Source organism: Entelurus aequoreus, linkage group LG02, assembly GCF_033978785.1.
Source record: "Entelurus aequoreus isolate RoL-2023_Sb linkage group LG02, RoL_Eaeq_v1.1, whole genome shotgun sequence".
Classification (NCBI taxonomy): domain Eukaryota; kingdom Metazoa; phylum Chordata; class Actinopteri; order Syngnathiformes; family Syngnathidae; genus Entelurus; species Entelurus aequoreus.
In genome coordinates, this window is record NC_084732.1 from 5,842,177 (window position 1) to 5,864,849 (window position 22,673).

The 22,673-nt window shown below is 26.7% G+C and overlaps 2 protein-coding genes across 7 annotated transcripts in view; one reads left to right on the plus strand and one right to left on the minus strand.

Annotated features, from left to right (window-relative positions):
* Positions 1-14,323, minus strand: part of tdp1 (tyrosyl-DNA phosphodiesterase 1) — a 44,002-nt gene extending 29,679 nt beyond the window's left edge. The window contains exons 1-4 of one of the 2 annotated variants that reach the window (XM_062020729.1): positions 14,099-14,323; positions 13,902-14,010; positions 8,149-8,724; positions 2,606-2,649 (exon numbers count right to left, since the gene is read on the minus strand). In XM_062020729.1, coding sequence (XP_061876713.1) covers positions 2,606-2,649; positions 8,149-8,722 — 618 coding nt within the window. In that variant the 5' untranslated portion in view covers positions 8,723-8,724; positions 13,902-14,010; positions 14,099-14,323. Of the gene's footprint in view, positions 1-2,605; positions 2,650-8,148; positions 8,735-13,901; positions 14,011-14,098 lie in introns of both variants that reach the window. The other variant, XM_062020720.1, reaches the window with a different exon arrangement.
* Positions 14,076-22,673, plus strand: part of eprs1 (glutamyl-prolyl-tRNA synthetase 1) — a 72,816-nt gene continuing 64,218 nt past the window's right edge. For 3 of the 5 annotated variants that reach the window (XM_062020674.1, XM_062020692.1, XM_062020707.1), the window contains exons 1-2: positions 21,369-21,466; positions 21,659-21,809. In XM_062020674.1, coding sequence (XP_061876658.1) covers positions 21,384-21,466; positions 21,659-21,809 — 234 coding nt within the window. In that variant the 5' untranslated portion in view covers positions 21,369-21,383. Of the gene's footprint in view, positions 14,255-21,308; positions 21,467-21,658; positions 21,810-22,673 lie in introns of those variants that run through there. The other 2 variants (XM_062020682.1, XM_062020699.1) reach the window with 1 other exon arrangement.

The following is a 22,673-nucleotide window of genomic DNA, read 5'->3' on the forward strand; positions in this document are numbered from 1 at the left end:
GTAGTACTATGGTAGTAGTAGTAGTACAATAGTGGAAGTAGTAGTGATAGTACTATAGTAGTTGTGGAATTATTATAGTAGCAGTAATACTATAGTAGTAATGTTAGTAGTATAAGTAGTAGTAGTAATAGTACTGTGGTAGTAGTAGTAGTAGTAGTACTATGGTAGTAGTAGTAGTGGTAGTACATTAGTGGAAGTAGTAGTGATAGTACTATAGTAGTTGTGGAATTATTATAGTAGTAGTAGTGGCAGTACTATAGTAGTAGTAGTAGTAGCAGTAGTAGTAGTACTATTATATTATTACTAGTGGTAGTAGTAGTACTGTGGTAGGAATATTAGTGGTGGTAGTAAAGGTATTGTAGTAATAGTAGTAGTGGTAGTAGTAGTAGTAGTAGAAGTGGTAATAGTAGTTGTAGTGGTAGTACTACAGTAGCAGTAGAAGTGGTAGTACTATAGTAGTAGCTGTCGTAGTGGTAGTATTATAGTAGTAGTATTGGTAGTACTATAGCAGTAGTAGTAGTAGTGGTAGTATTGTATTAAGTGATAGTATGAGTACTAGTAATGGTACTGTAGTAGTGGTGGTAGTAGTAATGCTAGTACTACTGTAGTAGGTAGTAGTATTAGTAGTCGTAATAGTATTATAGTAGTAGTAGTGGGAGTAGTAGTGGTGATATTATACTATCAATCAATCAATCAAAGTTTATTTAGTAGTAGTAGTACTATAGTAGCAGTAAAAGTAGTAATATTATAGTAGTAGTGGTGAAAGTACTATGGTCATGGCAGTAGTGATAGTGCTATAGTAATAGTGGTAGTGATAGTACTGTAGTAATAGTAGTAGTAGTAGTAGTAGTAGTAGTAGTAGTAATAGTAGTAGTAGTAGTAGTAGTAGTAAGTGTGGTACTATAGTAGGAGTTTATACTCAAGTCTTGTAAAACAGCAGAGTGCGCCTCTTATATATAGATGATCTCTGACTAGTGTTTTTTTTGTTTTGTTTTTTTCAGCAAAAAGCCTTATAAAACAGCAAAGCGCTCCTGTCATATAGAGGATCTTTGACAAGTGTTTTTTTTAAGCGAAAAAAGTCTTATAAAACAGCAGAGCGGTCCAGTTGTATAGAGGATCTTTGACAAGTGGGGTTTTTTTTAAGCGAAAAAAGTCTTATAAAACAACAGCGCGATCCAGTTATGTAGAGCAGTGGTCCCCAACCACCGGGCCGCGGACCGGTACCGGGCCGCACAAGAAATTAAAAAAAAAAAAAAAAAAAAAAAATTTTTTTTTTTTTTTTTTAATGAAATCAACATAAAAAACACAATATATACATTATATATCAATATAGATCAATACAGTCTGCAGGGATACAGTCCGTAAGCACACATGATTGTATTTCTTCATGTAAAAAAAAAAAAAAAAAAAATGTAAATACCCCCCCCACCGGTCCGTGGGACAAATTTTCAAGCGTTGACCGGTCCGCAGCTACAAAAAGGTTGGGGACCACTGATGTAGAGGAGCCTTATAAAACAGCAGAGCGATCCAGTTATATAGAGGATCTTTGACTGGTCTTTTTAGCAAAAAGCCTTATAAAACAGCAGCGCGATCCAGTTATGTAGAGCAGCGGTCCCCAACAACCGGGCCGCGGACCGGTACCGGGCCGCACAAGAAATTTAAAAAAAAAAAAAAAAAAAAAAAATATTTATTTTTTTATTTTTTTAATGAAATCAACATAAAAAACACAATATATACATTATATATCAATATAGATCAATACAGTCTGCAGGGATACAGTCCGTAAGCACACATGATTGTATTTATTTATGTAAAAAAAAAAATTAAGTATTTATTTATGTAAAAAAAAATAAATAATAAAAAATAAAAAAAAAATTGTATATACCCCCCCACCTTTGACTGGTCTTTTTAGCAAAAAGTCTTATAAAACAGCAAAGCACTCCTGTCATATAGAGAATCTTTGACAAGTGTTTTTTTTAAGCGAAAAAAGTCTTATAAAACTGCAGAGCGGTCCAGTTGTAAAAAACACAATATATACATTATATATCAATATAGATCAATACAGTCTGCAGGGATACAGTCCGTAAGCACACATGATTGTATTTATTTATGTAAAAAAATTTAAAAAATAAAAAAATAAATAAAATTTAATTAAATACCCCACCGTTCCGTGGGACAAATTTTCAAGCGTTGACCGGTCCGCAGCTACAAAAAGGTTGGTGACCACTGATGTAGAGGAGCCTTATAAAACAGCAGAGCGATCCAGTTATATAGAGGATCTTTGACTGGTCTTTTTAGCAAAAAGCCTTATAAAACAGCAGCGCGATCCAGTTATATAGAGGATCTTTGGTCTTTTTTAGCAAAAAGCCTTATAAAACAGCAGAGCGATCCAGTTATATAGAGGATCTTTGACTGGTCTTTTTAGCAAAAAGCCTTATAAAACAACAGAGTGCTCCTGTCATAGAAAGGATCTCTGGCCTTGTTAATGTGGTGGACCTTTAAAGGAGTTACAATCCATCCATATTAACAGTGGGATAATTAGTTTCACTTTTCAAAAGGGGTTGCTGTCCCACACGGCAGGAATTGTAGAAAATGAGAAGATTACCTGAGCAGATTCCTTCAAGGTGCCAAACAATGGAGAGAGGATGTCTGAAGAAAGAAAAAGAAAGTATATTTGGATAAACACAGCCGAGTTTGACACATCAAATTATTCATCAAGTGCTGACACACAGCTTGAGGCAATAGTTCAATATTGAATTACATTGCGAAATATTAAATAAATCATGAAATTCAATCATAAATTAAATAAATAAGTTATGAATTATAATATGATTAATTAAATCATTAAATATTCCATTAATCATAGAGAGATTAATTAAATAATTAAACAATTACTGATGGACTAAATCCTTGAGATATTCAATTGAATAATTGTATCGTAAAATAATTAATTAAATCATAGAATAAATACATAAGTAAGGAAATGAATAAATGGTATTAATAATTCTTCATTAAATATTTTATTAAATCATGAAATAATTAGTTAAATGATTAAATAAATAATTTATGGACTAAATTGTTGAGGTATTTCATTGACTAATTGAGTAATCGACTTGTAAAATAATTAATCAAATCATAAAATAATTGAATTAAATTAAATCATAAAATAAATAAGTAATGAATTCAATAAAGAAATCATAAAATTATTATTATGAAATATTTATTTAAATAATGAATTGATGGATTAAATCGTTGAGATATTCAACTGAATAATTGAGTAATTGAATCATAAAATTATTAAGAAAAACATAAAATAGTTAAATCGTAAAATGATTCAAACGTAAACAAATTAATAATTGAATAAATAATTATGTCATGACATATTTCATTAAATCAACAAATAATTCATTAAATTGTATAACTAATTGGATGACTAAACTGTCAAATTATTTTAATAAATAATTGAGCAGTCTAATTGGGAAAGACTTAATGAAATCTTGAAATAATTAATTAAATCATAGATTATTAAATGCTAAAATAATTTATTAAATAAATAATTACACCATGATATATTTATGTAATTCATGGAATAATTCATTAAATAATTGAATAAATAATTGGATGACTAAATTGTAAAATGTATTTATTTAAAAAATATTTGAGTAATCAAATTGTGAATAAAATCATGATATAATTAATCAAATCATAGATTATTATACAATAACACCATGATGTATTTATTTAACTCCTGGAATAATTCATTAAATAATTGAATAACTATTTAGATGACTCAATTGTAAAACGTATTTAATACATTGAGTAATCAAATTATATATACTAAATAATAATAATAATAATAATAATAATAATAATAATAATAATAATAATAATAATAATAATAATAATAAAATAATGAAATAGTTAAATCATAGATTATTAAATCCTAAAATAATTTATTAAATAAATAATTATGTCATGACATATTTCATTAAATCATGGAATAATTCATTAAATAATTGAATAACTGGATGACTAAATTGTAAAATTTAATAAATAATTCCATCCATCTATTTTCTGCCGCTTGTCCCTTTCGGGGTCGCAGGGGGTGCTGTAATCAAATGTTATATAATAAATAATATTAGTAATAATACTAATAAAAGTCATGAAATATTAAATCATAGATTATTCAATCCTAAAATAATTTATTAAATAAATAATTACACCATGATATATTTATTTAATTCATGGAATAATTCATTAAATAATTGAATAAATAATTGGATGACTAAATTGTAAAATTTATTTATTTAAAAAATATTTGAGTAATCAAATTGTGAAAGACGTAATAAAATCATGATATAATTAATCAAATCATAGATTATTCAATAATAACACCATGATGTATTTATTTAACTCCTGGAATAATTCATTAAATAATTGAATAACTATTTAGATGACTAAATTGTAAAATGTATTTACATTGAGTAATCAAATTATATATACTAAAAAATAATAATAATAATAATAAAATAATGAAATAGTTAAATCATAGATTATTAAATCCTAAAATAATTTAATAAATAATTATGTCATGACATATTTCATTAAATCATGGAATAATTCATTAAATAATTGAATAACTGGACGACTAAATTGTAAAATTTAATAATTCCATCCATTTTCTGCCGCTTGTCCCTTTTGGGGTCGTGGGGGGTGCTGGAGCCTAGTAATCAAATTTTATATAATAAATAATATTAGTAATAATACTAATAAAAGTCATGAAATATTAAATCATAGATTATTCAATCCTAAAATAATTTATTAAATAAATAATTACACCATGATATATTTATTTAATTCATGGAATAATTCATTAAATAATTGAATAAATAATTGGATGACTAAATTGTAAAATGTATTTATTTAAATTTTTTTTGAGTAATCAAATTGTGAAAGACGTAATAAAATCATGATATAATTAATCAAATTATAGATTATTCAATAATAACACCATGATGTATTTATTTAACTCCTGGAATAATTCATTAAATAATTGAATAACTATTTAGATGACTCAATTGTAAAATGTATTTACATTGAGTAATCAAATTATATATACTAAATAATAATAATAATAATAAAAATAATAATAATAAAATAATGAAATAGTTAAATCATAGATTATTAAATCCTAAAATACTTTATTAAATAAATAATTATGTCATGACATATTTCATTAAATCATGGAATAATTCATTAAATAATTGAATAACTGGACGACTAAATTGTAAAATTTAATAAATAATTCCATCCATCCATTTTCTGCCGCTTGTCCCTTTCAGGGTCGCGGGGGGTGCTGGAGCCTAGTAATCAAATTTTATACAGTAAATAATATTAGTAGTAATACTAATAAAAGTCATGAAATATTAAATCATAGATTATTCAACCCTAAAATAATTTATTAAATAAATAATTACACCACGATATATTTAGTTAATTCATGGAATAATTCATTAAATAATTGAATAAATAATTGGATGACTAAATTGTAAAATGTATTTATTAAAAAAATAATTGAGTAATCAAATTGTGAAAGACGTAATAAAATCATGATATAATTAATCAAATCATAGATTATTCAATAATAACACCATGATGTATTTATTTAACTCCTGGAATAATTCATTAAATAATTGAATGACTATTTAGATGACTCAATTGTAAAATGTATTTAATACATTGAGTAATCAAATTATATATACTAAATAATAATAATAATAATAATAATAAAATAATGAAATAGTTAAATCATAGTTAAATCCTAAAATAATTTATTAAATAAATAATTATGTCATGACATATTTCATTAAATCATGGAATAATTCATTAAATAATTGAATAACTGGATGACTAAATTGTAAAATTTAATAAATAATTCCATCCATCCATTTTCTGCCGCTTGTCCCTTTCGGGGTCGCGGAGGGGAGGGGGGGGGGGCCTGGAGCCTAGTAATCAAATTTTATATGATAAATAATATTAGTAATAATACTAATAAAAGTCATGAAATATTAAATCATAGATTATTCAATCCTAAAATAATTTATTAAATAAATAATTACACCACGATATATTTATTTAATCCATGGAATAATTCATTAAATAATTGAATAAATAATTGGATGACTAAATTGTAAAATGTATTTATTTAAAAAATATTTGAGTAATCAAATTGTGAAAGACGTAATAAAATCATGATATAATTAATCAAATCATAGATTATTCAATAATAACACCATGATGTATTTATTTAACTCCTGGAATAATTCATTAAATAATTGAATAACTATTTAGATGACTCAATTGTAAAATGTATTTAATACATTGAGTAATCAAATTATATATACTAAATAATAATAATAATAATAATAATAATAATAATAAAATAATGAAATAGTTAAATCATAGATTATTAAATCCTAAAATAATTTATTAAATAAATAATTATGTCATGACATATTTCATTAAATCATGGAATAATTCATTAAATAATTGAATAACTGGACGACTAAATTGTAAAATTTAATAAATAATTCCATCCATCTATTTTCTGCCGCTTGTCCCTTTCGGGGTGGCGGGGGGTGCTGGAGCCTAGTAATCAAATTTTATGTAATAAATAATATTAGTAATAATACTAATAAAAGTCATGAAATATTAAATCATAGATTATTCAATCCTAAAATAATTTATTAAATAAATAATTACACCACGATATATTTATTTAATTCATGGAATAATTCATTAAATAATTGAATAAATAATTGGATGACTAAATTGTAAAATGTATTTAATTAAAAAATATTTGAGTAATCAAATTGTGAAAGACGTAATAAAAACATGATATAATTAATCAAATCATAGATTATTCAATAATAACACCATGATGTATTTATTTAACTCCTGGAATAATTCATTAAATAATTGAATAACTATTTAGATGACTCAATTGTAAAATGTATTTAATACATTGAGTAATCAAATTATATATACTAAATAATAATAATAATAATAATAAAATAATGAAATAGTTAAATCATAGATTATTAAATCCTAAAATAATGTATTAAATAAATAATTATGTCATGACATATTTCATTAAATCATGGAATAATTCATTAAATAATTGAATAACTGGATGACTAAATTGTAAAATTTAATAAATAATTCCATCCATCCATTTTCTGCCGCTTGTCCCTTTCTGGGTTGCAGGGGGTGCTGGAGCCTAGTAATCAAATTTTATATAATAAATAATATTAGTAATAATACTAATAAAAGTCATGAAATATTAAATCATAGATTATTCAATAAAAGCACCATGATGTATTTCTTTAACTCCTGGAATAATTCATTAAATAATTGAATAACTATTTAGATGACTCAATTGTAAAATGTATTTAATACATTGGGTAATCAAATTATACATACTAAATAATAATAATAATAATAATAATAATAATAATAAAATAATGAAATAGTTAAATCATAGATTATTAAATCCTAAAATAATTTATAAAAATAAATAATTATGTCATGACATATTTCATTAAATCATGGAATAATTCATTAAATAATTGAATAACTGGACGACTAAATTGTAAAATTTAATAAATAATTACATCCATCAAATTTTATATAATAAATAATATTAGTAATAATACTAATAAAAGTCATGAAATATTAAATCATAGATTATTCAATCCTAAAATAATTTATTAAATAAATAATTACACCATGATATATTTATTTAACTAATGGAATAATTCATTAAAGAATTAAATGTGTATTCAAATCGTGATTTAATTTAATTAAATCTTGAAATATTTATTCATATTGTAAAATGTATCAAATCGTAAATAATTAAATAAACAATCATAAGTATTTTGCAGTAAATTAATTATTGGCAGATTTAATTACATTTTGAGGTATTTGATTTATATTTCAAATTCATTAATGACGCATTTAAGTGATCATTTTCAGATACATAATCATTTAAAGGAGGTGTGTTCTGTGTGAAATGCACAGACGTCACGTGGCTCTGGTGCCAGCGTGGAAGTGATATTGTCGCAGTGTAAGATAGAAGCAGTATCGCACCTCTGATGTGCAGCGCTCCGCTGTTGTACTTCCTGTCCAGGCCCGTCACCTTGTTCAGGTAGAACCTGTAGGTGTCGTCCAGACGAGGAACGCTGGCTTCGAAGAAGTCCTCGGGCTCATCGATGTAATAGACGCGGCCGTGGGGGCTGGGCGGGCGCTCCGTCTCCACCATGGCTTTCTTGCGTTTGGAGCTGGGGGGCTTCTTCACACTCTTCGCCTCATCATCATCATCGTCGTCGTCATTATCTTCATCGCTGTCAGACAGCGCCCAGCCCGAGCCGTCCGACGCCGCCATCTTCCTCTTCCCGGCGGCAGACGACTCCGATTGGTTCCGAGCAGCCTGCTGTCTGGCCTGAGAGCCCATGACGAGGGAAGGTTCCGGACTGAGACTCGGTTCTGGTTTCACGGGCGCCGCCGGGGCCGCGACAGACTCGGTTTTGGAGGCGGAGGGAGGGCTGTGGCTGGACGGAGCCGCTTGAGGGGGTCTGGGTGTTGTACCCGATAGAGGAAGCTCGTCGTTGTCTTCGTCACTGCTGGAGACGGCCCATCTGCCGTGTTGGCTGTCCTGAGACATGCCTGCACAAAACTAATCGTTTGAAGTTCAGCAATAGGAATGGAAGTCACATGACAGACATAATGAACAAGTTTATAACATGTGTCATCTTCTTCTCCTTGGCAGCAGCCTACATCTACAACTTTTTATTTTTAACTTAAACAAATAAAACATATTTATTAATATATATATTAATATTTTTGTATTTTTTATAAATATTTGTTTTACTTTTTAACCTTATAAGTATTTTTAAACAAATTACTTTTAAATTAGTTTATTATTAATTGATAGTCATATTTTATATATAATATTTTTTCAACTATATATTACACATATATTTTTTGATAAATATTTGTTTTACTTTTTAACCTTTAAACTATTTTTAAACAAATTACTTTAAAATCAATTAAAGTAGTTTATTATTAATTGATAGTCATATTTTATATATAATATTTTTTACTATATTTTTACATACATATATTTTTTATAAATATTTGTTTTACTTTTTAACCTTTGAACTATTTTCAAACAAATGACTTTTAAATCGATTAAATTAGTTTATTATTAATTGATAGTCATATTTTATATATAATATTTTTTCAACTATATATTACATATATTTTTTGGGGATACATATTTGTTTTACTTTTTAACCTTTAAACTATTTTTAAACAAATTACTTTTAAATCAATTAAAGTAGTTCAATGTTTATTTATATAGCCCTAAATCCCAAAAGTCTCAAAGGGCTGCACAAGCCACAACGACATCCTCGGCACAGAGCCCACACAAGGGACGTCGATGTGAATGTTTATTATTAATTGATAGTCATATTTTATATATAATATTTTTTACTATATTTTTACATACATATATTTTTTATAAATATTTGTTTTACTTTTTAACCTTTGAACTATTTTTAAAAAAATGACTTTTAAATCAATTAAATTAGTTTATTATTTATTGATAGTCATATTTTATATATAATATTTTTTCAACTATATATTACATTACATTTTTTTTAATAAATATTTGTTTTACTTTTTAACCTTTAAACTATTTTTAAACAAATTACTTTAAAATCAATTAGAGTAGTTCATTATTAATTGATAGTCATATTTTATGTATAATATTTTTTACTATATTTTTACATACATATATTTTTTATAAATATTTGTTTTACTTTTTAACCTTTGAACTATTTTCAAACAAATTACTTTTAAATCGATTAAATTAGTTTATTATTAATTGATAGTCATATTTTATATATAATATTTTTTCAACTATATATTACATATATTTTTTGGGGATAAATATTTGTTTTACTTTTTCAACTATAAACTATTTTTAAACAAATTACTTTAAAATCAATTATAGTAGTTTATTATTAATTGATAGTCATATTTTATATATAATATTTTTTACTGTATTTTTACATACATATATTTTTTATAAATATTTGTTTTACTTTTTAACCTTTGAACTATTTTTAAGCAAATTACTTTGTAATCAATTAGTTTATTATTAATTGATAGTCATATTTTATATATAATATTTTTTCAACTATATATTACATATATTTTTTTATGATAAATATTTGTTTTACTTTTTAACCTTTAAACTATTTTTAAACAAATTACTTTAAAATCAATTAGAGTAGTTCATTATTAATTGATAGTCATATTTTATGTATAATATTTTTTACTATATTTTTACATACATATATTTTTTTATAAATATTTGTTTTACTTTTTAACCTTTGAACTATTTTCAAACAAATGACTTTTAAATCGATTAAATTAGTTTATTATTAATTGATAGTCATATTTTATATATAATATTTTTTCAACTATATATTACATATATTTTTTGGGGATAAATATTTGTTTTACTTTTTTAACTATAAACTATTTTTAAACAAATTACTTTAAAATTAATTAAAGTAGTTTATTATTAATTGATAGTCATATTTTATATATAATATTTTTTACTATATTTTTACATACATATATTTTTTATAAATATTTGTTTTACTTTTTAACCTTTGAACTATTTTCAAACAAATGACTTTTAAATCGATTAAATTAGTTTATTATTAATTGATAGTCATATTTTATATATAATATTTTTTCAACTATATATTACATATATTTTTTGGGGATAAATATTTGTTTTACTTTTTAACCTTTAAACTATTTTTAAACAAATTACTTTTAAATCAATTAAAGTAGTTCAATCAATTAATGTTTATTTATATAGCCCTAAATCCCAAAACTCTCAAAGGGCTGTACAAGCCACAACGACATCCTCGGCACAGAGCCCACACAAGGGACGTCGATGTGAATGTTTATTATTAATTGATAGTCATATTTTATATATAATATTTTTTACTATATTTTTACATACATATATTTTTTTATAAATATTTGTTTTACTTTTTAACCTTTGAACTATTTTTAAACAAATTACTTTTAAATCAATTAAATTAGTTTATTATTAATTGATAGTCATATTTTATATATATTTTTTCAACTATATATTACATATATTTTTTTATGATAAATATTTGTTTTACTTTTTAACCTTTAAACTATTTTTGAACAAATTACTTTTAAATCAATTAAAGTAGTTTATATTAATTGATGGTCATATTTTATACATGTTTTTTACTATATTTTTACATACATATATTTTTTTTATAAATATTTGTTTTACTTTTTAACCTTTGAACTATTTTTAAACAAATGCCTTTCAAATCAATTAAATTAGTTTATTATTAATTGATAGTCATATTTTATATATAATATTTTTTCAACTATATATTACATATATTTTTTTTATAAATATTTGTTTTACTTTTTAACTTTTAAACTATTTTTAAACAAATTACTTTCAAATCAATTAAAGTAGTTTATTATTAATTGATAGTCATATTTTATATATAATATTTTTTACTATATTTTTACATACATATATTTTTTATAAATATTTGTTTTACTTTTTAACCGTAGAACTATTTTTAAACAAATGACTTTCAAATCAATTAAATTACTTTATTATTAATTGATAGTCTCATGATTATAAAAACAATACTAACACTAATAATAATTTGTCATAATGATATTACAACAACAACAATATACTGTTACTCATTTAATAAGCGGTGTTAGATTAATATTAACAATAATAATTATCATAACAAATAACAATAGTACTGTAATCAATATTGTAATATTAATAATGCCACTGCATTAAATTAAAAAAAAAATTTTTAATTATAAATTAAATGAATATATTTATTTTTAAATAATTAAATACATCAATGATATAATAATGATAATAATAATATTGTCTTATTATCATTACTTTTTATGGGCACCTTGTTGGCACGAAAGAACAAATAATTTAAAAAAAATGTTAAAAAAAATAAATAATAGGAATTTTAAATAAGACTTAATTTTGCATTTAAAAAATGAGCTGTTTTATAATCCCACTAAACACAAATATAAACAGTGACAAAAAAATAATTAATAACATTTGAAAATAATTAAATTAAAATTAAATCGTAAAATTAATAAGTAATGAATTAAATAAAGAAATCATAAAATTATTATAATGAAATAATTATTTAAATAATGAATTGATGGATTACATTGTTGAGATATTTAATTGAATAAGTGAGCAATTGAATCGTATAATGATTAATAAAAACATAACATTTGTTAAAACGTAAAATGATTAATTAAATCATGAACTAAATTAATCATTAAATAAATAATTATGTCATGACATATTTCATTAAATCAAGGAATAATTCATTAAATAATTGAATAAACTAATTGGATGATTAAATTGTAAAATTATTTTAGTAAATAATTGGGTAAGAAAATTGTCACGTAATAAAATCATGAAATAATTAAATCATAGATAATTAAATCCTAAACTAATTTATTAAATAAATAATTACACCATGATATATGTATTTAACTCGTGGAATAATTCATTAAATAATAAAATTGTTAAATAATTAAATATGCAATTAAATTGTGAAATACTGCCACTGCATTAAATAAATACATATATTTTAATTATAAATCAAATGAATATATTTATTTTTAAATAATTTAATACATCAATGATATAATAATATTTCCAATATTATCATTACTATTTTATGAGCACTTTGTTGGCACAAAGGAACAAATAATTTAAAAAATTGTTTAAAAAAATAATAGTAATTTTAAATTAAGACTTAATTTTGCATCTAAAAAATGTAAACAGTAATAATAAAAATTAGCTGCATTATAATCCCACCATACACAGACACTAAAACAGTGACAAAAAAAATCATAAATCGGTCTATGATAAATATAGGGAGATATTTTCAATTTAACCAAGTAAAATACAATAAACAAATTAAACATACATACTGTAAACTGCATGTATACACGGACAAATATTTTAAAATATAAATATGTAATAATCCGTTGTAAACTGTTCTTCCTTAGACAAATACACTTAATGTCACACTATAAAGCGACTAAGCTAAAACTATTTTCTATTACAAGGATATGCCAAAATAAAACACACCTGAATGCGTAATATCAAACCCTAAAAAATAAACCTCCACTGGCTGCGGGCGTTGACAAGAATCCATACAAGATACAAAAATAATAATAATCCAGCGTGAATGCAAATTAATTGACAGGAAAACAGTTAGGGAATTTGCGTGACGTCATAAAAACTGGATTTGACGCACATACGACGTTTTTTTTATTTGTCATAGAAAAAACACGAAGACGTTTACAAATTAAAACCGAAAAAAATTAACATATTTAAACACTCAAATAAAAAAAGCCAGAATAATAGCATTATTTAACATTTTTTTATTCTGTATTATATAAAGTATTTTTGGTGGCTATTTGTTTAATGCATTTATTTAATTTTTAAACAAAACTCGGTTGTATTAGTTTTTGAGCACATTGAACGATACCTCGATAATAATAATATTACATAATAAATTAATAATATTACATTTTCACGTCGTTACATCCGAACGGTCGTCACTAAAATAGCAAAACAGACAGCAGAAAAACGACAATTTTACAGATACTTTGCATTTCAAAGCAACAAACGGTTCACTCGAAATGCATAATAAACACGGTTATTTGTCCAAATAATATGTCTTTTGTGTGCATGTTACCGAGAGTTGCTGGAAATCAGGTTGTTAAAGATGATTTGGAATCCACTTCCATGAGACAAAACAAAGCAGAGAGCTGTGCGCTGAAGTTAGGAGTCCGGCTAGAAACTTCCTACACACACAAAAAAAAAAAACATTCCTCTTGGTTGCAATTCATCCAACTACCACCGGGTAGAGTATTGAGCTGTGTGTGTGAATACCAACGAAGAAGACGCACAAGATCCTCTTGGGTCTGCCCTGCCTTGACTCGGCACGCTTATTTCACCAGTTTGCTCTATTTGAGTAAAGCCTCCGCGGATTTGTACTTTACACCATGGCGTTAAACCTCATCATCAACGCGAGCAATCCGCCATTAGGTGAGTTGCACATTTTGAAATCCCATTTAAAATGTGCCAGTCCTTCGCTAGCTAGCTGTTAGCACTGTTGTGTGTCAACGGGCAGCTAGCAAACTTGTCGTCGTGGCACCCAAAACGAGCTTAATATTGACAAAAAACACTCACTGCAGCCACTTTAAACGTCATAATTATACATGTTCGACTTGTACTTGGAGGGGGGGTTCCTGTTTTTTTAAATGGCACTGACTGAATTTTGACGAGAGTGTTGCATCAGTTAGTGTCCGCCCAGGTAGACAACAATGTGCTGTGTTTACGTCACTTCCGGTTAATACGTGACCATACACTCGTACTTTAATGTAATAAAAGCACACACAGCATGTATTAAAGTCAGTTAAAGGTGACGTAACTGGGTTTTAGACGTGGTTCCACACTTCTGACGGGTGGGAAACAGCGACACTGTGCGTCTGAGGTGAGTATTGCACGCTGATGCAACACCGTCGAAATGCTTCAGGCCCTTTAATACCTGTTAATCAAGTCAACTTTATTTATATAGCACGTTTACGACAACTTTTAAATTGAACCAAAGTGCTTTACAGGTTAACAAAAGCATAGAGCAAAAAAACAAAGAACGTAAACAATGAATGAGCTGAACAAGATAGTGCAAAAACAATACGGTAAAAGGGGTCGAATAAAAAGTAAAAATTTGCCAAATAAAAATAATAAAAGTGCAACAAATTGAAAAATATAACTAAAGCGAAGGGGTTGGGGGGGGGACTAGCAATGGTGGCCTAGTGGGCGGACTCAGCTCAGGTCAAAGGCCAGTGAGAAGAGATAGGTCTTAAGAAGGGTTTTGAAGACCCCCGGGCTCTGGGCTGACCCAATGTGGAGGTTGAAGGCTGTTCCAGAGCTTAGGGGCGGCAACGGAAAAGGCTCTGTACCCTCTGGTCCTTAGCCTGGATCTGGGGACCGCCAACAGCATTTGGTCAGCTGACCTTAGGGCTCTAGACGAGGTATGATGATGCAGAAGCTCGGTCAGGTATCGTGGGGCCAGACCATCAGGGGTGTCCAAACTTTTTCCACATATAGGAAAAAAAATTCGATTTAAAAAAAATAGCTGTTTTATAAGCCCACTATACACAAATATAAATGCTGACAAAAAAGAGTTGGTTCTTTATTCGAATCCCTGGGAACGAATCCCGTCCCACAGGAAATGCCCTGTGGGACGGCAACGTTATGCCCATTTGATTGTAGACACCTTGTGGCGATATGAAAATACTAGGGATGTCCGATAATGGCTTTTTGCCGATATCCGATATTCCGATATTGTCCAACTCTTAATTACCGATACGATATATACAGTCGTGGAATTAACACATTATTATGCCTAATTTGGACAATCAGGTATGGTGAAGGAAATAAAATAAGATAAATTAAAAACCTTTTCTTGAATAAAAAAGAAAGTAAAACAATATAAAAACAGTTACATAGAAACTAGTAATGAATGAAAATGAGTCAAATTAACTGTTAAAGGTTAGTACTATTACTGGAGCAGCAGCACGCACAATCATGTGTGCTTACGGACTGTATCCCTTGCAGACTGTATTGATATATATTGATATATAATGTCGGAACCAGAATATTAATAACAGAAAGTAACAACCCTTTTGTGTGGATGGGGGAGGGAGGTTTTTTGGGTTGGTGCACTAATTGTAAGTGTATCTTGTGTTTTTTATGTTGTATGTTAAAGAGGTTCATTTAGCCTACTAATGTGTATTTATAAATGGTTGATTTATACAGGCTAGTAAGGTAAAGTTTTGTACCTGACAAGTTTCGGCTATCTTGCTTCTGCAAGTCACACTAACATCACGTGACACCTCTGAGGAAGGCTGCAGAAGCAAGATAGCCGAAACTTGTCAGGTACAAAACTTTACCTTACTAGCCTATATAAATCAACCATTTATAATTTTTTTATGTTGATTTAATTAAAAAAAAAAAAAAAAAAAACATAACGATAATAAAAAAAAACCATACCGATAATTTCCGATATTACATTTTAAAGCATTTATCGGCCGATCGGACATCCCTAGTTCAGGCCCTTTTAATTTCTGTTAATCAGGGGTGTCCAAACTTTTTCCGCATATAGGAAAAATGTTTGCATTTAAAAAAAATAGCTGTTTTATAAGCCCACTATACACAAATATAAGCAGTGACAAAAAAATAATTAATACAATTTGAAAATAATTAAATTAAAAATTAAATCATAAAATAAGTGATGAATTCAATGAAGAAATCATAAAATTATTGCAATGAAATAATTATTTAAATATTAATTGATGGATTAAATTGTTGAGATTAGGGATGTCCGGTAATGGCTTTTTGCCGATATCCGATATTGTCCAACTCTTAATTACCGATATCAACCGATACCGATATATACAGTCGTGGAATTAACACATTATTATGCCTAATTTGGACAACCAGGTATGGTGAAGGAAATAAGATAAATGAAAAACCTTTTCTTGAATAAAAAAGAAAGTAAAACAATATAAAAACAGTTACATAGAAACTGGTAATTAATGAAAATGAGTAAAATTAACTGTTAAAGGTTAGTACTATTAGTGGAGCAGCAGCACGCACAATCATGTGTGCTTACGGACTGTATCCCTTGCAGACTGTATTGATATATATTGATATATAATGTAGGAAGCAGAATATTAATAACAGAAAGAAACAACCCTTTTGTGTGAATGGGGGAGGGAGGTTTTTTGGGTTTGGTGCACTAATTGTAAGTGTATCTTGTGTTTTTTATGTTGATTTAATAAAACATTTTTTTTTTAAAAACGATACCGATAATAAAAAAAAACGATACCGATAATTTCCGATATTACATTTTAAAGCATTTATCGGCCGATCGGACATCCCTAGTTCAGGCCCTTTTAATTTCTGTTAATCAGGGGTGTCCAAACTTTTTCCGCATATTGGAAAAATGTTTGCATTTAAAAAAAAATAGCTGTTTTATAATCCCACTATACACAAATATAAGCAGTGACAATAGAAGTATTTTATTATTAATTGATTGTCATATTTTATATGTAATATTTTTTTACTATATTTTTACATACATATATTTTTTATAAATATTTGTTTTACTTTTTAACCTTTGAACTATTTTTAAACAAATTACTTTTAATTTAATTGAATTACTTTATTATTCATTGATAGTCATATTTTATATATAATATTTTTTCAACTATATATTACATGTATTTTTTTAAATAAACATTTGTTTTTCTTTTTAACTTTTAAACTATTTTTAAACAAATTACTTTTAAATCAATTAAAGTAGTTTATTATTAAATGATAGTCATATTTTATATATATTTTTTACTATATGTTTACATACATATAGTTTTTATAAATATTTGTTTTACTTTTTAACCTTTGAACTATTTTTAAACAAATGACTTTCAAATCAATTAAATTACTTTATTATTAATTGATAGTCTCATGATAATAAAAACAATACTAACACTAATAATAATTTGTCATAATGATATTACAACAACAACAATATACTGTTACTCATTTAATAAGCGGTGTTAGATTAATATTAACAATAATAATTATCATACAAAATAACAATAGTACTGTTATCAATATTGTAATATTAATAATGCCACTGCATTAAATAAATAAATATATATTTAATTATAAATTAAATGAATATATTTATTTTTAATTTAATTTATAATTAATTTAATTTCTGTTAATCAGGGGTGTCCAAACTTTTTCCGCATATAGGAAAAATGTTTGCATTTAATAAAAATAGCTGTTTTATAATCCCACTACGCACAAATATAAGCAGTGACAAAAAAAATAATTAATACAATTTTCAAATAATTTAATTAAAATGAAATCATAAAATAAATAAGTGATGAATTCGATAAAGAAATCATAAATGTATTATAATGAAATAATTATTTAAATAATTAATTGATGCATTAAATTGTTGAGATATTTAATTGAATAAGTGAGCAATTGAATCGTAAAATGATGAATAAAAACTAGAGATGTCCGATAATATTAAAATGTAATATCGGAAATTATCTGTATTGTGTTTTTTTTTATTGTCGGTATTGTTTTTTTGTTTTTTTTCTTTTAAATTAAACCAACATAAAAAACACAAGATACACTTACAATTAGTGCACCAACCAAAAAAACCTCCCTCCCCCATTTACACTCATTCACACAAAAGGGTTGTTTCTTTCTGTTATTAATATTCTGGTTCCTACATTATATATCAATATATATCAATACAGTCTGCAAGGGATACAGTCCGTAAGCACACATGATTGTGGTCCACTAATAGTACTAACCTTTAACAGTTAATTTTACTCATTTTCATTAATTACTAGTTTCTATGTAACTGTTTTTATATTGTTTTACTTTCTTTTTTATTCAAGAAGATGTTTTTAATTTATTTATCTTCTTTTATTTTATTAATTTTTTTAAAAAGGACCTTATCTTCACCATACCTGGTTGTCCAAATTAGGCATAATAATGTGTTAATTCCACGACTGCATATATCGGTTGATATCGGTATCGGTTGATATAGGTATCGGTAATTAAAGAGTTGGACAATATCGGAATATCGGATATCGGCAAAAAGCCATTATCGGACATCCCTAGTAATGCTTAAACCAAAAATTAACGAAAGGGATAGGCAATGGCTATGCAAAAAGGAAAGTAAACTGAACTGGCTACAAAGTAAACAGAAACAGAACGCTGGACGACAGCAAAAACGTACAGCGTCCACAAAGTACGTCCGTTCTTGACATGACACAATCAACAATGTCATGGTTGTCCAAATTAGGCATAATAATGTGTTAATTCCACGACTGTATATATCGATATCGGTATCGGTAATTAAGAGTTGGGGAATATCGGATATCGGCAAAAAAGCCATTATCGGACATCCCTAGTTCAGGCCCTTTTAATTGCTGTTAATCACGGGTGTCCAAACTTTTTCCATATATAGTAAACATTTTTGCATTTAAAAAAAAAACTGTTTTATAATCCCACTGTACACAAATATAAGCAGTGACAAAAAAATAATTAATACAATTTCAAAATAATTAAATTTAAATTAAATCATAGAATAAATAAGTAATGGATTCAATAAAGAAATCATAAAATTATTACAATGAAATAATTATTAAAATAATTGATTAAAATTGTTGAGATATTTAATTGAATAAATGAGCAATTGAATCCTAAAATGATTAATAAAAACATAAAATGAGTTAAATTGTAAAATGATTAATTAAATCATGAACTAAATTAATTAATCATTAAATAAATAATTACATCATGACATATTCCACTATCTAAAGGCTTAGTTGGACACATGCGTGGACAGCACCTTTTAGCTCTTATTTCCAAAATTGTGTACACTACTGCAGTGTTTCTCAACCACTGTGCTGCGGAGATACAGTCTGGTGTGCTGTGGGAGATTATCTAATTTCACCTAATACCTTTCATTTACTTCTTTTATTGTCTATATTCCTTTTTTACCTTTTATTTGCTGCTACTTGTACCTACTATATTACTTTTTGTATATTTTATTTGCCTTATTTTACCTTTTATTTACTACTTTTACCTTGTTTTACCTTTCATTTACTTCTTTTATTGTCTATATTCCTTTTTTACCTTTTATTTGCTGCTTCTTGTACCTACTATATTACTTTTTGTATATTTTATTTGCCTTATTTTACCTTTTATTACTACTTTTACCTTGTTTTACCTTTCATTTACTTCTTTTATTGTCTATATTCCTTTTTTACCTTTTATTTGCTGCTACTTGTACCTACTATATTACTTTTTGTATATTTTATTTGCCTTATTTTACCTTATATTTACTACTTTTACCTTGTTTTACCTTTCATTTACTTCTTTTATTGTCTATATTCCTTGTTTACCTTTTATTTGCTACTTGTACCTACTATATTACTTTTTGTATATTTTATTTACCTTATTTTACCTTTTATTTGGTACCTGTACCTACTATATCACTTTTTGTATATTTTATTTGCCTTATTTTACCTTTTATTACTACTTTTACCTTGTTTTACCTTTCATTTACTTCTTTTATTGTCTATATTCCTTTTTTACCTTTTATTTGCTGCTACTTGTACCTACTATATTACTTTTTGTATATTTTATTTGCCTTATTTTACCTTTTATTTACTACTTTTACCTTGTTTTACCTTTCATTTACTTCTTTTATTGTCTATATTCCTTTTTTACCTTTTATTTGCCGCTACTTGTAGCTACTATATTACTTTTTGTATATTTTATTTGCCTTATTTTACCTTTTATTACTACTTTTACCTTGTTTTACCTTTCATTTACTTCTTTTATTGTCTATATTCCTTTTTTACCTTTTATTTGCTGCTACTTGTACCTACTATATTACTTTTTGTATATTTTATTTGCCTTATTTTACCTTTTATTTACTACTTTTACCTTGTTTTACCTTTCATTTACTTCTTTTATTGTCTATATTCCTTTTTTACCTTTTATTTGCTGCTACTTGTACCTACTATATTACTTTTTGTATATTTTATTTGCCTTATTTTACCTTATATTTACTACTTTTACCTTGTTTTACCTTTCATTTACTTCTTTTATTGTCTATATTCCTTTTTTACCTTTTATTTGCTACTTGTACCTACTATATTACTTATTGTATATTTTACTTACCTTATTTTACCTTTTATTTGCTACTTGTACCTACTATATCACTTTTTGTACATTTTATTTACCTTCTTTTAGCTTTTATTTACTACTTTTACCTTTCATTCACTTCTTTTATTGGTCATGTTGCATAAATGGCCGTCAAAGTCTATTTCATATGAGCTTAATTAAGCGCATGTGTTGAAGCAGAAGTGCATGCCTGGAAAAGCACCTTTTTGCAAGTCGGAACTGGTTTTTTTCACTCCTAAATGGTTCTGAAAGGTGAGTTATGTGGAGAAGATGTTTGTTTGAGCACGTTGTCGCCTCTCGTCCGTCCCAGATGCTCTGCTGACTGCCGAGCACGTGAAAGGAAGCGTGCAGCTGTCCGTGGTGGAAGGCAAAGACAATCGCCTCCATGTGTCAGAGTGAGCATGTCCACCATTTAGAAAGTCCTCATTCTGTGCCTGTCCTCCAACTCCTCATTCTATGTCCTCCAACCTGCTTGCTTTCCTCATTCTATGTCCTCCAACCTGCTGGCTTTCCTCATTCTATGTCCTCCAACCTGCTGGCTTTCCTCATTCTATGTCCTCCAACCTGCTTGCTTTCCTCATTCTATGTCCTCCAACCTGCTTGCTTTCCTCATTCTATGTCCTCCAACCTGCTTGCTTTCCTCATTCTATGTCCTCCAACCTGCTTGCTTTCTTCATTCTATGTCCTCCAACCTGCTTGCTTTCCTCCCAGCGACATCCAGTTCAACGATGCCAACTCCATCAGCCGCTACCTGGCACGGGTGGCACCTGCCCTGGGTCTCTATGGAGCCAACCTGATGGAGCAGACTGAGGTGTGTGCGTTAAATAAAAGGTCAAACAGGGTAAACAGAAGTTAAATAAAAGGGAATATAGAAGATAAAAGTAAATAAAAGGTAAAAAAATGTAAATAAATTGTACAAAAGGTCATATAGTAGGTACAAGTAGTAAATAAAATGTACAAAAAGTAATATAGTATATACAAGTAGCAAATAAAAAGTAAAAGAAGGTAAAAAAAAAAAAAAAAAAGGGAATATAGAAGATAAATGAAGTAAATAAAAGGTAAAAGAAGGTAAATAAAATGTACAAAAAGTGATATAGTAAGATACAGGTACCAAATAAAAAGTCAAATAAGGTAAATAAAGTATACAAAAAGTAATATAGTTTATACAAGTAGCAAATAAAAAGTAAAAAAAAAAAAAAGGAATATTGAAGATAAATGAAGTAAATAAAAGGTAAAAGTAGTAAATAGGAAGGTAAATAAAATGTACAAAAAGTGATTTAGTAGGTACAAGTAGCAAATAAAAGGTAAATGAAGGTAAATAAAATGTACAAAAAGTAATATAGTAGGTACAAGTAGCAAATAAAAGGTAAAAAAGGAATATAGACAATAAAGGAAGTAAATGAAAGGTAAAAGTAGTAAATAAAAGGTAAAAGAAGGTAAATAAAATGTTCAAAAAGTGATATAGTAGGTACAAGTAGCAAATAAAAGGTAAAAGAAGGTAAATCAAATATACTAAAAGTAATATAGTGTATACAAGTAGCAAATAAAAAGTAAAAGAAGGTAAATAAAAGGTTTAAAAAAGGAATATAGAAAATAAAATAAGTAAGTAAAAGGTAAAAGTAGTAAATAAAAGGTAAAAGAAGGTAAATAAAATGTACACAAGGTGATATAGTAG